The 16,609-nt window shown below is 50.4% G+C and overlaps 1 protein-coding gene across 2 annotated transcripts in view; it reads left to right on the top strand.

Moving 5' to 3' along the window:
- The window catches only part of TMEM184B (transmembrane protein 184B), a 905,911-nt gene that overhangs the window by 303,998 nt on the left and 585,304 nt on the right, over positions 1–16,609 (top strand). For both annotated transcript variants that reach the window (XM_069652979.1, XM_069652978.1), the window contains exon 3: positions 6,525–6,690. In XM_069652979.1, the coding sequence (XP_069509080.1) occupies positions 6,525–6,690 (166 nt within the window). The remainder of the gene's footprint in view (positions 1–6,524; positions 6,691–16,609) is intronic.

Raw genomic sequence — 16,609 nt, forward strand, 5'->3', positions numbered from 1 at the left:
AACGTTTTGTTTTGCAGCTCGAGTGCCGGAATCTTTCCTCAGACAAGAGCGACCGTTTCTTCTCGCTGGTTTTTTCACTGTGCATATATCAAAGAAATTTCCTATTCAGCATATGAAGAACAATTACAAAGCTGAACTGAAATAACATCACTGGGCAGTGAGAGAAGGCGTTCGGAAGCCCAGAAAAGAAAAAAAGAAAAAAAGGGAGTAAGGTGCATTTATTTTATAATGGCAGAACAGTACTCACCTCAATCAGATTAGGCTTGGTCTGAGGCTCAGGGAGATCACTGTTACATAGATGAAGTGGCAATGGCTAATAGTTTACAGAAGGTTCTGGGATCCTCTGTGGAGACCAGTGTTAAGAAAGCTGTAACGGATATGGTCATTCCTATACAAAATCGTCTAGACACTATGGAGGAGCATTTCAGATGGACCTCCACTCCTGGGAGGAAGAGAACACAGAAAAGGAAGTACCTTACCGAAGGGGGATGTACACCGGCTCGCAAGAGTAGCTCTAGGACCCCCCCCACCCCTGAGCCAGCCATCTAATGCCACAGCTGCCGTAACGAACACCTTCTCAAGGCTGAAACAAGCCTTCATGAATAGGAAGGTAACCCCTTCCCAGCTACCCTCTTACCCCGAGGAGGAAACCAGGGGAACAAGACCCTCAAGCCCGGAGGGACATGGACAGGGCTCGGAAGAAGATCATAACAAAAACATCTACGACGCTGATCTTTCTCACTCCTCTTCAGACGAGGAATTTCATTTTGAGGATGCAAGACCCTCTGCGTCAGGGATTGTGGCAGACCCCATCCCTAATGACACAACCGGGACCAAACCTTCTACTGAAGGTACATTTACCCCGGAAGACTTAATACACCCCAGGTCCACCGACTGGGAACCATCTTCCAAGACATCGAGTTACATTCACCTTAGGCTGCGCAAGCCGATTGATAAAGAAGTTCGGGCCAGACTACGTGCTGAATGTCCACGACCAGACATTGCTGATAAAGAAGCTCTGACTCCAGAGCTGGATTCTAAAATGATTACCTTTTTGGGTAAAAACGTTAGACCCCAGGAAGGGTATTGATCGCTCCTGGAAGGCCTGCCAGGACAAAGTACTGGACATAGCAAGTCCACTAGCAAAAATCTCCGATCTTGCGAATGCAGCCATCACCTCATCGGACCCCGTCGACCCAGTGATACTGTCCGGTTGGGCCCAGAGGGCTATTTGCCTCTTGGGCAACACCAGTTGCGCCATCTCAACAGAGCGGCGGAAAGGCATCCTATATAAGATAGATGCCAAATGAACCGAACTAGCAGACACAGAATCCGTCCCAACGGCGCAAGGCCAGCTTTTCGGAGACCCTTTCATGAAGGAGATGACAAAATTCGTCAGGACATTCACGGCGTTGGACAAAGCACAGGCTTCCATAAAGAGTATTTGCAACCAAGGTTTTCTCCAGGGCCGGACGAGGAAGAGGTCGCTCTTCCGGTCGTTACTTCTTCGTCAAGAGACCTCAACAATCTCCAGATCAGCATAATTCCTGGCAAGAACGCCCCAACACTTTCTTCCCCTCAAGAGGTCGTGGAAGAGGGCGTCCCTGGAGGAGAGCGGCTAGATACCCAGCCCAGCAACAACCCACAGGCTAGTGTACTGATCACTGCGCCAGCGCCACTAACTCCTATAGGGGGGAGGCTAAGGATGTTCGCAAATGCTTGGGATACCTTATCGGGAGATGCTTGGGTCAGCGACACAGCACAGGGTCTACACCTAGAGTTTTTTACACAGCCCGTTCAGACATATCGCCCCACTCCCATAGTAATGTCTCTCTCAGACCAAACTGCCTTAGACAGCGAAATACTCAGTCTCCATCAGAAGCAAGCGATTCGCCCTTGCTCAAGTCAGGGAGGCTTCTTCAGTCCCATTTTTCTGGTACGCAGGAAGCAAAAAGTGTGCCCAGTCATAAACCTCAGAGCGCTCAACGAGTTCATCCTTTACCGCCATTTCAAAATGGAAGGTATACACATGCTCAGAGATCTTCTCAGACCGAACGACTGGCTTATGCGCCTAGACTTAAAAGACGCTTACCTCGCAGTACCGATTCATCACACACACATGAGTTACCTCAGATTCTCCTGGAGAAACCGAGATTGGGAATTCACAAGGCTCCCATTCGGACTCTCTTCGGCGCCTTGGGTATTCACCAAACTCTTAAGACCTGTAGTAGCTCGATTAAGAGAGCAAGGTGTCCGTCTCATAATTTATCTAGACGACATTATTTTCATGGCCCAATCACAGGAGTTAGTTCAGAAACAAACCGAACTGGCAATAAACTTGCTGCACAGCCTAGGTTTTCTTATAAACTGGGAAAAGTCAGTTCTACTTCCATCCAAAAACATGGAATTCCTAGGATTCATAGTAGATACACAGAATTCGCAGCTTCGACTCCCATCAGCCAAGATTCACTCTACCAAAAGAGAAATACGCAGACTCTTACAGAAGAACATGTTCTCCCTTCGAGAACTAGCAAGAGTGATAGGGCTACTTTCATCTTCCATTCAAGCAATATTTCCGGGTCCTCTTCACTATCGAGAGCTGCAAAGACTAAAAGGCCAACACTTAAGGAGAAACCTTTCTTATTCTCAACTACTGACACTGTCTCCTCAGGCGAGGACAGAGCTCAACTGGTGGCTCTCTCACATGGAAGCCTGGAACGGCAGAGCCATCTTCGGCTCCGCTCCAGATATTATTATCAAGTCGGATGCCAGTCGCTCCGGTTGGGGAGCGAGATGCGGTCCCATAGCCACGGGAGGGACTTGGTCCCCACAGGAGCTGGACCTTCATATCAATTGTCTAGAGCTTCTTGCAGGTTCCTTTGCAGTGCGCTCTTTTGCCAGCCAAAGACAAAGCGAGTTGCTGTATTTTACTAAAGATGGACAACATCTCAGCGGTAAGATATATCAACCATCTGGGCGGCACCAAGTCAAGACCCCTAGCAGAATTAGCCAATGACTTCTGGCATTTCTGACTGGATCACCAGATTTCAGTTACAGCGGAGTACCTTCCCGGCATCTCAAATGCAGTAGCGGACTGGTACTCTCGCCACTTGACAGATTACAGCGATTGGAGAATCAACAGAGAGGTTTTCCTCCGCTTTCAGGAGATCTGGGGTCCGATGTCCATAGACCTCTTGGCTTCCAGACTCAACTCCCAACCACCAACTTTCTACAGCTGGAGGCCGGACCCAGCAGCAGCTGCAACAGACGCATTCCTACAGTCATGGTCCCAGGGAATACTGTATGCCTTTCCTCCTTTCACTATGATAGCGAGGACCCTGGCGAAGGCCCGTCTGGAGCACGCAAATCTGATCCTTATAGCGCCGGTCTGGACATCTCAGACTTGGTATCCAGTTCTTCTGGAACTTTCTACGGATTCTCCAATCCTACTACCCCAGTTTCCAGATCTCCTATTAGATCTATCAGGTCAGCGTCATCCTCTCCTCCTCAACAGATCTCTGACCTTAGCAGCCTGGAGGATTTCAGGTCAAGATGGAGAGTCCCAGGCATGTCTCACAAAGCGATCAACCTTATCGAAGAGAGCTGGGCTCCTAGTACCCGGAAGAGATACTCCAACTCTTGGAGCATCTGGAGCTCCTGGTGTCGTGAGAAAGGATTACATCCAATTTCAGCACCTGTAGAAGAGATCTTGAATTTTCCAGCATCCCTAGCGGAAAAAGGGCTTGCCTACAGGTCTATGAACGCCTACCGTTCAGCAATTCCCCAGGTCATGACCTTATCCAAGGAGTACCAGCAGGAGAACACCACCTCGTCTGCAGGTTGCTCAAGGGTGTAAGGCTTACCGTCCCACCTCCAGCTCGCTATGACAAGCTTTGGGAGGTTAATAAAGTACTGAACCTTTTTCTGGCATGGCCTAGTAACAAAGAACTATCACATAGAGCCCTATCTGGCAAACTCACTCCTCTACTCTGCTTGGTATCCTGCAGGAGAGTCTCAGACATCAGAGCTCTAGATCTAGCAGGCAGAACTTTTTCTCCTGATGGTATTGTATTCCATATTCATAGAAGAACAAAATGCAATTCTAGGGTGATTTCCTATCCCGCCTTTAGAGATCAACCGAAGCTCTGCTTGGTTAAATGCCTGAAAGTCTACGAAGAAAAGACGGCTTCACTCAGAACCTCCCCTACGGGTAGCTACTGATCGCTCTGCGTAAACCACACAAAGCAGTATCAACACCGACCTTAGCACGTTGGGTCCGGTGGACGCTAGCTCAAGCAGGGATAGACACCAAGCATTTCGGAGCCCACTCAGTTAGAGGAGCCATGGCCTCCAAAGCCTTTCAGGCGGGAGTTCGCCTAGATGGTATCATGAAGATGGCAGACTGGGCTAGTGAATCAGTTTTCAAACAATTCTATCTAAAGCCAGTAGATCAGCCGGCATCTATTGTGATAAGTAAGCTTTAAACAAGCATAATGGGAGCCTCCGGTCTTGACATAGAATAAAGATTTTCCATAATAACTTACTAGAAAGTCTGAATTCTATTAAAGACTCGGAGGCGAGCATTATCCCACCCGGCGAGAAAATAACATGTTACCTGATGTTAATTAACAATGTAATGAATGTTCTGAAATGTACATGTACCCTATCGGAATAACTACAAGATTTTCTCCCACCCTGATAAGGGATCTAGGGTTGTCCTATAGAAGAGACTAAAATGTTCCTTTTTCTTGACAGCGCCTGCAGACAAGTCTGCCTGATCACGGCCCGACACAAGAAGTTCTTCAAGTTAGCTGCAGTTATCTTCTACTATGGGCAGCCAAGTTCGCAGCCCAGAAAGAGGAGTTGTCATCACGTTTAGGACTGTTTATGCAAGGGATCTGAACTACTATTGGTGGACTAGGTCACGTGTTGATGGCCACTAAATGAACTGGAGCCAAGCTCCCTGGGAAATGTAGTTTTCTCCAGAGTCTCTTACCTTTTATGTTAAGATATTACTGTTATATTACTGCTATATTGCTATGTTCATTATATATATTTGGTGCACCTGTTTTCTGCACATTACTCATGGCACATTTACTTTTGGTGCACAAATATCTTGCTGCTGAGCTCTTTTCTTTATTGTCGAATAAAAGAAAGAGCAGCATAATGCTCGCCTCCGAGTCTTTAATAGAATTAAGACTTTCTAGTAAGTTATTATGGAAAATCTTTATTCTCCTGGATTATGAACAGTGGCTGGACTTTATGGTGCTTTGTTGTATTGTAGAGTAGGAGCCTTTGTGACCGGGAAGGTGCCTTTTTGTTTTGACTCGCATGGACTTCCTGACGAGCACCGGAGTTTCATTATTTTGGGCAGGGAAATCCCCTTAGAGTTAGGGATAGATAGGTTTGGTTTATCATTTAATAAAACTCTATAGCAACCACTATGGCTTAACTTGGTCAGTCTCTTCGTTCCTTGTCGCCACAATTTTCATATTCATGTTTTTGTGATTTCTATCTGTATTTATACACATGTATTTTTGTTATTTAAAAATAAGTTGTAACTAGTATTTGTCCACGTTTTATTTACATGAAACAAATGCATTAGCACTTGAATGCCTCTAGTGAAAAGCTTGTAAAGCTAGGTTCTTGCACATCAAGGAGGGTCTGCATATTTGCAGTCATTTAAACAACTTAAAAATGAATTCAGTTGTGTTCAACCTCCTTTTCAGTTTTTTCCAAACTCTTATGTTACTTTGCAAAGCCATTGGGGTCATTATAAGTTTGGTGGTATCCCGCTGGTAATGCTTGCGGGATGCCACCAAATGGAATTGGCATTCCCGCCGCCCGATATCCCAGTAATTCTGGGATATTACAGACGGCGGAAATGCTGGTCCCATAAGACTCCATAGGGGCGAGTACCTGAATTACCGACACCGGTATTAGCAGTGGCAGTAATTCCGGCAAACCTGTAGTTTCCCAGTGCAGTAAAATCACCGGTGACGGATTTACCAGCACTTTCACTGGCATTTTTTCCGCACCAGGAAAATTCTAATGACCCCCATTGACCTGCATGATTGACAACTTAAAGACCCAACCAAGAGAAACACATTTCTTTTTATCCCCACAATTTTTTACAAATACATATTAAAATGAAATGGTGATTTAATGTCTATATTTATGTGTAAAAATCAGTAAAAAAGGAAAGCAGGGAGCTTTGCTTGTAACTGAGAATATTTGCACTGCCCATATAACTAATGTATTTTACACTATTCCCCCCTCTATCTTCCATGTACCCAATGCACTTTATAATGACTTGTGATTTTGCAATACATAGAATACGAGCAGTATAAACCTATATAGCAAGATTGTCTCTCCTTGGCCATTAATGTTTTCAGACCTATTCTGTTGCTAAAAGGGGGGGGGATGTAAAACCTGCTGGAGATGGAGTTAAGTGGTGGGCTGAGGGATGCTTGTAACTTATTGTGGGAAGGTTTCTGACAACCTACCTCTTTGTCCCTTCACAGATCTACATGCACCTTCGTTCGTACACCTGCCCCAACGAACAGAGACACATTGTGCGCATCCTTTTCATCGTGCCTATCTATGCTTTCGACTCTTGGCTCAGCCTCCTCTTCTTTACCAATGACCAGTACTATGTCTACTTTGACACTGTGAGGGACTGCTATGAGGGTGAGTATGCAAGGCTTTACATGGGTGTGTTCCAAAACTAGCCATGGCCATAAAGTGGTGTGGGAGGGAATTGTATGCAACTCACCATTGAGTACAATGTTTCTAGTGAAATGAATTTCCTATAGGCAAGTATGCGAGTGTATAGTGTGGATCTGGTGCTTGAGAAAGGTACTGGAGTAGGAGCTCTGGAATCCTCCCCAGTTGCTCTTTCGGTTGAGCTGGGGGCTTTGTCGTTAATAGCACAGAGTTGTATGTAGTGTTGCGGGTCAGAAGAAGGACGTGGAGACTGAGGAAATGTCCAAGATGTGTTTATTAAAGAATAAACTGGTGCACGTGAGGGTCAACCCCTACTTTGTCAAGGACCAGGGCAACATAAATCCAATACAACAAAGATATCCTGACAGGAACACTGCAAAGTATTGTGAAAGCAAAATGGATCACTAATATAGAACTCAATGCAAGCAGTCAATGAAGTTCTTTTACATGTCTTTCTCCTAAATTATTCAGGGAGCACTTTTGTGTGTTCTGTATATCTAAACAGAAAACATACTTTATCCCCAGATTTTTCTCTTTCCATACATTTATTGGATTTAATTTCAAAGAAAAAGAAAACATGTTTTACTAATATTTTCACATATTTTAAAGAACAGATATATTGTATTGCCTCACTAACAACTAATAAGTCTTGCTTCTCACATCACATACGTAGTTCAGGGGTCTACGTAGTGCACTAATGTAGATCTGACAGTAGCGTGGCCCAAAAGTGTGATTTCATCGAAGCGCATGGAGCTATAAGTTGTGGCGGTCTGCTGTAGATATGTCCGCCTTCCTCAGAACCAAAACTGAACTGGATGGGTGACCCCTGGGGAGAAGAGGGAAAACACGTGTAGAGGTCAAGCTACTGAGGAACCCGTATCCTATGCATAACCCTCATAGAGGGAGCAGTTGTCCCATGCATTTAATGTGTTCTAAAAAGTTCAAATTATGAGAAAGGAAAGTGATCTTATGTTTCTCCAGCATGGGGTCTGGCATGGATTCACATGCTCATGAATATTCCCCGTCCGGCTGGGAATCCTCGGTAAAGAAAAAATCAGTATCAGTATCAGTTTCGTTTCTGATCTGTCTTTCGTAGTAGTAACCAATCACTGATCTCTGCGTCATACTGACCACAGCCAATGACTGCCCTCTACCTAAGCCCCGCCTCTGGCAGCCATCTTCAGATTTTTACCGCACGTTCAAGTGTTGGGATCCTCGTGCTATTGCTCTCGAGCGTTAGTGCTATTTTTCACGTTTTTTCTCGGAAAAATTTCTCTTTTTTCGGTCAAAAGAGCCTCAAGCTCCACCGTTTCTTCATCCGATCAACGGGGATCTGTGTCGGATTCGTCTACGCCCCTCAAGGGTGAAGATTTCGTCGAGCCACGCTTCTGGAGGACTCCAGAAGTTTCTCAGGCCCATCTCAAACATGGCCCAGGAGAAGGGAAGCTCGACGCCCGGAAAGCTGTTCAGGGTCTGCCCTGGATGCCAGCTTCAGAATGTCTTTAAGGAGGACGAACACTCCCTTTGCCTTTACTGCCTACATTAGGACAAGACGCACATGGAGAAGGACTGTGCGTTTTGCGGCAATATGTCGGAGCGGACCATGAAGAACCGCCATCAACGTCTTGCCAACTGGCTGGAAGGAAAGAGCCCGTCAGGCGAGAAGAAGAAGAAGAAGTCCGAGCGGTCTTCTAAGACCTTTGAGGGCGCCCCGGCGATGGGGGTCCAACAGAAGGCCAAGCACCGCGAGTCCGCTGGCACCGGCAGCGCCGAACGGTCGGGCTCTACGGGCGCCACCTCCCCGGTGCCATCAACCACGAGCCAACGCTCTGGCTCGGGTAAGAGGAAGGCCAAGCACCCGGCGAAACTCCTGGAGAGACCCCGGTCGTGCCCTAAGGCCCATTCGAAGGGGGAGCGAGGTGGTGACCCTCCCCCCAAGGAGAAGGCGGTGAGCGCACCTAAGGTGGTGAAAGCCTTGATCCATCCGGCCAAGGCCTCTATCGAGACAGTCGCGGTGGCCCTGGCTCAGCCTGTGGAGGCTACACCAGTGGTGGCGACCCCGGGGCCCAGAATCTCCCTGCCACCGCGGAGGGAGTCCCCTTTCGTGCCCATAGACAGGACCCCCGTGAAACCTCCGACGGAGAAGAAAAAGGGGGGGCAGGAGGTCGTCGTGGACTCGGCCTCAGCCTCTGAGGAGGAGCTGATCGAAGTCTTAGGCCACGGCTCTGGCGTGGAAGAAGGCCATCCTGTCGGGAGGGACCCCGACGTGGAAGACGACGAGGGCCTAGAGGATGCCGACGGGGCTCCTGATCGCCCGTCGGATCTCCCTCAACCAGTGCCGCAAGACAACTCGGCGGCCATTTTGTTGGCTATACAGTCCTTATGCTCGGAGATAAGGACGAGACTGCCGTTACCACCAACGGAGGAACCGCTCCCGACGGGGGACCCGGAGCCAGGCCCTTCTGGGAGCCCTCCCCCTAAGAGAAGAAGGATTCACCCTCCACCTCCTTTTCAGCCATCGCGCCCTGTTCAGCCCTCCTCCTTGTCCACGACACGTGGGGATGATACAGGGACTGACACGGCCGCAACGGGTACAGACGACGAGGTTTACGACGAGGATCTCCCGTCGTCGCCTCCCACCCGGGCTTCCCTGCCCGACGAGATTGGATCGTTTCACTCCATGATCGCCAGGGCATCCGATCTTTTCCAGCTCTGCCCGGAAGAGAAGAAGGAAGGTTTCCTTTATCAACGGCGCGAGACCAAGAGGAAGACGGTCCTCGCTGTACCTCTACTAGACGATATTTGGGATGAGGGCCTCGCCCTCGTCAAGAACCCATCCACGACGCCGGCTGCAAGGGATCGGTACGAGAAGAAGTACGGGGTCCCGGACGCGGCCCCCTTGTGCCTGCGGGCACAGCCGACCCCGGACTCGGTCGTCTCCGCGGCGGCCAGGAAGAAAGCGGAGGGGTGGGGTGCGGCCTCTACATCGACCTCCCCGCCGGACGGCGAGGGAAAGAAATTAGACACGATGGGTCTCAGAGTCATCTCGTCGGCAGCGACGACGATTAAAGCTGCCAACACCTTGGCTATCGTAGCCCGCTACGACAGGGAGTTGTGGTACAAACTGGCCCCCCTGCTGGACTTCCTACCAGATGACAAGAGGGCGGAAGCCCTAGAGATCTTACAGGAAGGAGAGGTGGCGTCGGACCATGCCATTACGATTGCGACGGACATCGCTGACACTGGATTTCACCAGTTGGGCAACGGCGTGTGCCTTAGGCGGTGTGGATGGCTCAAGGCTACTGACTTCCGTCAGGACGTGCAGACCAGAGTCTTGGACATGCCGTTCGACGGAAACAACCTGTTTGGGAAAACAGTGGACGATTCCCTTCAAGCCATCAAGGCGGACACGGAGACGGCCCGGGCTCTTGGGGTTCTCCAGCAACGGCGGCCGCCCTTTCGGAGCGGCGGAGGCAAACAGGGTGCCTCCAAAGGTTCCAGCGGCGGATTTTCCACCTACCGTCAAGCGGCCTGTTCGTCGTCACAGGAAGCTTACAGGGGACGAGGCAAGTCAGGCGGACCCCGCCGTCGTCGCCAAGGAGGACAAGGCGGCAAAGCCTCGTCGAAGCAGGACTGAACCGGCCGTGGGGTCGGGCCCCCACCGAAGCACCCCAGTGGGAGGCCGGCTGGCGAGCTTCGTCAGCGTGTGGGAGTCCATCTCCACCGACCGTTGGGTGCTGGACGCCCTAGCTCAGGGTCACGCGCTCGAGTTTCTAAAGAGGTGCCCGCGCGTCCCCCCTGTGGCCAGGAAAGAACATCACGTCCCTCAACTTCTCTTTGAGGTAAAGGCGATGCTCAAGAAGGGCGCCATCGAGCTCGTCCCAAAGAGGCTTCGGGGCTCCGGAGTTTACTCAAGATACTTCCTTGTGAAGAAGAAGACGGGAGGATGGCGTCCCATCCTGGACCTACGACGACTGAACAAATTCATCAAGGCACAGAAGTTCCGGATGGTCACCCTCCCACACGTCTTGGGTCAACTGGAGGAGGGCGATTTCCTGGCGTCGTTGGATTTGGAGGATGCCTACTTCCATATTCCCATCCTAAAGGGACACCGAAAGTTTCTCAGGTTCGTGGTCCAAGGGCGTCACTACCAGTTCAGAGCCCTTCCCTTCGGATTGAGGTTGGCACAGAGGGTGTTCACCAAGTGCCTCGCACCGGTGGCGGCGCAGCTGCGCCGAGAGGGGATCCACGTCTACCCCTACCTGGACGACTGGCTCATCCGAGCAAAGACAAAGGAGCTCGCCGTGGAGCACACGGCAAGGACCGTCCAACTACTCACGGACCTGGGATTCTCCATAAACTACGCCAAGTCCCACCTGGTGCCCGCGCAAGACGCTCTGTTTCTGGGAGCGAAGCTCGACAGTGTCGCTTCTGGCCTCTCCGTCGGAGGAAAGGACGAGGGCCATCTTGGGCAAGGTGCAGCGGATGCTGGTTGCGGACACGGCCAGGGTGAGGTCCATCAAGTCCCTCTTCGGAATGATGTCTTCTTGCATTTATCTCATCTGCCTGTGCAGGCTCCGGATGCGCCCGTTGCAGGAATTCCTGGACGCGCGCTGGATCCAGACGACGGGCAGCTTCGAGGAGAGGATCACATTCGACGAAAGTTTCCGACGAGCGATCCGGTGGTGGGGCACCCGCGCGCATCTGACGGCGGGCATGGACTTCCAGACCCCCAGCCACCAGGAGACAGTGACCACGGATGCCTCCCTGGAAGGGTGGGGAGCGCACACCGAAAATCTGCACGCGAGAGGCCTTTGGCTTCCGACGGAGAAGTCCCTCCATATCAACGTCCTGGAGCTCCGTGCAGTGTTTTGGGTCCTCGGGTCCTTTCTTCCATCCCTCAAGGGCAAGGTGGTGAGGATCTACACCGACAACACCACCAACATGTTCTACATCAGGAAGCAAGGCGGTACCAGATCCCCAGCCCTGTCCAAGGAGGCGCAGGATCTGTGGCATTGGGCCGTCGCCCAAGGGATGTTTCTGGTGCCGTTTCATCTGGCAGGGATAAAAAATACCATCGCCGATTCGCTCAGCAGAGAGCTGCGCTCGTGCCACGAGTGGGAACTACGACAGGATCTAGTGGACTGCCTCTTCCGACAGTGGGGCACTCCCCAGATCGATCTGTTCGCGACGGCGACGAACTCCAAGTGCCGGAGGTTCGCCAGCAGGTTTCCCCAGCCGAGGAGCATGGGCGATGCTTTCTCGTTCCCCTGGGAGGGCCTGTTTCTATACGCGTTCCCTCCGTTGCCATTGCTGATCCGGCTCATCAACCAGCTCAAGACGTCACGGTGCAGGATGATCCTCGTCGCACCTGCGTGGCCGAGGCAGATATGGTTCCCGGACCTTCTGGACTTGTCAGCGTCCCCGTCAATCAAGCTGCCAGCGGACGCGGATCTTCTCTCCAGGGAAGGAGGCGCCATCCTCCATCACGACCCGAAGTCGCTGAACTTGCAGGCCTGGCTCCTGCAGAGTTAGAGTTTGGAGGATACGACATACCGGCCGACTGCAGAGAGGTTCTTGCAAAGACCTGGGCGTCCTCAACTCTTAAATGCTATGGACACAAATGGAAGAGGTTCTCTGTCTGGTGCCACACACAGAAGATTAACCCTCTACGGATTACGGCTCCCCAGGTACTGCCGTACCTTCTGACGCTGGCCAATGCTGGACTGGCGCACGCGTCCATCAAGATTCATCTTGCTGCGATCTCCCGATACACCAGAACCACAGGGCGGACATCTTTGTGGTCTCATCGTCTGGTGAAAGAATTCCTGAAGGGACTGCTCAGATCGTTCCGGCCGGTGAAGGCTCCGGCCCCGGCGTGGGAGCTCAACGTGGTGCTGACCAAGCTCATGGGACCTCCGTTCGAGCCTCTGCACTCGGCTCCGTTGAAGTTCTTGTCGTGGAAAACAGCGTTTCTTGTGGCCATCACCTCCGCACGAAGAGTGGGAGAGATCCAGGCCCTTTCCTGCAAGCCCCCGTACTTGACTTTTCACGACACGAGGGTAGTGCTCAGGACGCACCCCTCCTTCATGCCCAAGGTGCCATCGGACTTCCACCTCAACGAACCCTTGGTGTTGCCTGTTTTCTTCCCGTCGCCTTCGTCGCCGGCCGAAAGGACTTTGCACTCGCTGGATGTGGCTAGAGCGCTGAAGTTTTACGTGGACCGCACAAAGTGTTTTCGGAAGACGTCACAACTTTTTGTGAACTTTGGACCTGTCAATCAGGGGAAGGCTCTCTCAAAGGCCTCCATTTCCAGATGGCTCTCCGGCTGTATCATGTACTGTCATCGGTTGGCAAACCGACCGCTGCCTGGCCGTCCGAGAGCCCATTCCACCAGAGCGATCGCAGCTACCACGGCGTTCCTATCTGGTGTGCCCTTGCTGGACATCTGCAGGGCTTCTACGTGGAGGTCGACGCACACCTTCACGGAATTCTACTGCGTCGATCGGGATTCCAGGGAGGAGTCCAGGGTCGGCCAAGCAGTGCTGCGCAATCTGTTCGCCTAAGGTGAGCCTGGTGAGGAGGTAAGAATTGCTTAATGTTGAGTTTGATGTAATGCTTAATGTTGAGCCCTTGCCACCTCCCGTGGTTGTGCATGTGTGTACTGCTATGTATTCTTTATTCATGAGCATGTGAATCCATGCCAGACCCCATGCTGGAGAAGGAACAAGTTACTTACCTGTAACTGTTGTTCTCCAGCATGGGTCTGGCATGGATTCACATGCGAACCCTCCCGCCTACTCCTCTGCGGCTCTTCACTTGGTCATACTGCCACTTCACGTGCTACCAAATCTGAAGATGGCTGCCAGAGGCGGGGCTTAGGTAGAGGGCAGTCATTGGCTGTGGTCAGTATGACGCAGAGATCAGTGATTGGTTACTACTACGACAGACAGATCAGAAACGAAACTGATACTGATTTTTTCTTTACCGAGGATTCCCAGCCTGACGACGGGTAATATTCATGAGCATGTGAATCCATGCCAGACCCATGCTGGAGAACAACAGTTACAGGTAAGTAACTTGTTCCTTCCTTCACTCATTCAATCAAACATAAGAACATAGCAAAGAAAATGAAAGATTTTGTTAAAAATGGTAAAAGGAGGGCATTCCTTGGGGTTACAGAGAGAGGCCAACACAGGAACTGTGCTTACCCGGGCGGGGAGCAACCCACAGTAGGGTGCCTCAGGCTCCAGAAGGGTTTCTGGAGTTAGATCTGCAGTTTGCTCTCTGAGCTGGAGGGCTTCCAGCCACTGTAAGGCAATGAAGGTAGGCAGGGAGGGGGTCAGTGGGCGCTCAGTGGGTCACTGGGAATGGGGGCTTGGAACTAAATCAGTATATGGCTTACTGGCATACCTTAGAGTGATATAGCCAGCGGATGCAGCGAGTCGAATGGAATCCCTCTTGTCGGGCATGTCTTAGCTTCTGTTAGTGGATTCTCCCAGATAATTGGAGGGTCTGTGACAGCCTGCATACCCCATATGGCTAAAATCTAAAGGAACAAATGCAAGTTTTTACTGATTAGGTAGCTGTAAATTGCCGAATGACAGCGACTGCATTGTGCGCGCTGAAGCGGTTCCGATGGGTAATGTTCAATGCGTTTGTTTTCGGCGGTCTGTCTGTCGCGGAGTTGCAAATCTTTGTTACAGGGTCACTATGGCAACCACTGGCAGACTCTGGGAAGGGCAATTGCGCGGGATCTGGTGCACGCTGGCCCTGGGAGGTTAGAGATTAGCTGCGCTCCGGTGGAGTAGTGACCGTGGCAGGTACTGCACTCCGATTTGAGTGTGATTATATGGGAAGAACTCCTACTGTACACGGGAGTGATTGAGAGGAATACAATGTATATGAAAGGCCACGGGTGCCGATGCCCATCTAGTGACAGCACATAGATCTGAGATATTAATTAGAGCAGCAGATACACATTCACACTGTCCAAAAAGGAGATGGTGCACGTTCATGTCCAGCAGTTTGTCAGAAAATTGAGAGCTGCCGAATCCTAGAGTCTGTGTAGTGTGAACTAGTGTCTGTGTTGGATGCACCTGAGAGGTGAGCTGACACTGTGAAAATAAGATGGATCGAGTTCAAGAAATAGGCCTAACTTTCCTTATCGCTCTGGGGGTATTCCTTACCTATTTTACTAACTAAGGTCCTCGTCAGTAAATGTCCAAAGGAATAAGTCCAATTTCCAAAACTAATCCTAACTGACCCTACCACTGTTTTAACCAACTATGGTCAGGAGAATGATTCCCTTCTCCTATGAATAATAATTTGCACTTGTCTTCTTTTCTTTAGAGTTCTTGCTGATATGCCGTTCTTAGAGAGTCTCTTGTTGTTCTCTGTTTCAGTTCGTGTAGCTCCCTCATGGGACTTTTAGCTTTTCTCTCCTCTTTAGTGCGGGCTTTCCTTTTTGTCTAATCCTTGGATCTGTGTAAAAAGGTTCCAAGTAATCTTGTAGAGTACTTTCCTGTGAGACTTTTGCTTTCTGGGTCATGATAGTCCACCTTTTCCTGGTATGGATGTCTAGTATATTGTTTACCCTAGGGACTTCTCTGTCAGGCCTTCGGTTCAGTTTTTTCTGTTATGTTTCACTCTTTGCTTCTTGGATAATGGGTTACTTTCCCCCTATTCCCAGGGTAGTGGTACGCAAATTCCATTGACCTCCCTCTTCAGGGTTTCTATGATTCTCTTTATCACATTAATATGGTTTATGTTCATCAACTTTGTTTTCACGTTTTCGTCCCTTGTACTAGGACGCGTCTCTGATTATATAACGAGTCCCTTTCGGCTTATCTGTCTTCCCCTTACCCCCTATTACCTTCAATATTTCAGGGGTACGTCTCTGGGCCCCATAGATGCTTGGGACTTTTTCCTTCCTTCCGTTTCCCTGTCGGATGGCTTTCCGTGGCGTCGACTTGCGACTCACTCTTTCTCGCTCCTTCTCTCTTGTTTTCTCTCTCTCACTCTCATTTTCTCTGCCTCGCCCTCTCCCTCTGCCTCTCCCTCTGCCTCTCCCTCTCTCTGCCTCTCAATACCACTATGGATACGCAGACCATTGCTGCTTCTTCTATGGCGAGGTGTCTGTGTCGTTCGGTGGGCAGTCTGCCCACCATGATTGCACCATGGCACGCCACAACAGAGGTTTGCACTCAACCTTTTCTCGCCTCTGTCATACGCCAGGCCTCCAGCGTTTCCCCTCTCCTGTTCAGAGCAGTTCCGAACTTTGCGTCTCGCTTCAGCCCTGTCTCCTTCAGGTGTTCTCCTTCCATGGGAGTGTCCTAGTGAGGTCTCACTTGCCTCGATCCTATGGAGGATGTTGCAGAGCAGGCTCGTAGACCTAGCCTCAAAGGGGAGGCTCCCCCTTGGGGAGCAGGGACGAATTCCCTCAATTCGTCACAGTAGCCATCAGACAAATGGTAGACTGCTCAATTCTAGGTTTGCATTGGTAGTCTATCCTTCCTCTTGCACAGGGGGATTCCGTTCCTTCACATGTTTTAGTTGTTTAGCTGAGGATTTCAAGAATACTTCCTAACATGGGGGCCATATTCACTTGGTTTTCTGCTTCAGTGCTTTGACATTCTGGAGTGAAGTCAGTGATGCGAAAAGCATAAAGTTTTTACGTAACTAGATTATTTCAAAGTGGTAGGGCTTTGGCTTTTTCAGTTCCTTTTGGCAAGTGTGACAAGGTGATGGGAACCTCTGCCAGCCTTGTGTAGGAGGCCTACCAGTTTGGAAACCAGAGCCAGCCCTAAACCAGAGGGGTTGTTGGAAGTTGTGAGGGCCCCAATTCCTGTCCCCTCCCCAAGTTGCCTGTATGTATATGTGC

This window comes from Ambystoma mexicanum, chromosome 3q, assembly GCF_040938575.1.
Source record: "Ambystoma mexicanum isolate Mex_15411 chromosome 3q, UKY_AmexF1_1, whole genome shotgun sequence".
In the NCBI taxonomy this organism is placed as follows: Eukaryota; Metazoa; Chordata; class Amphibia; order Caudata; family Ambystomatidae; genus Ambystoma; species Ambystoma mexicanum.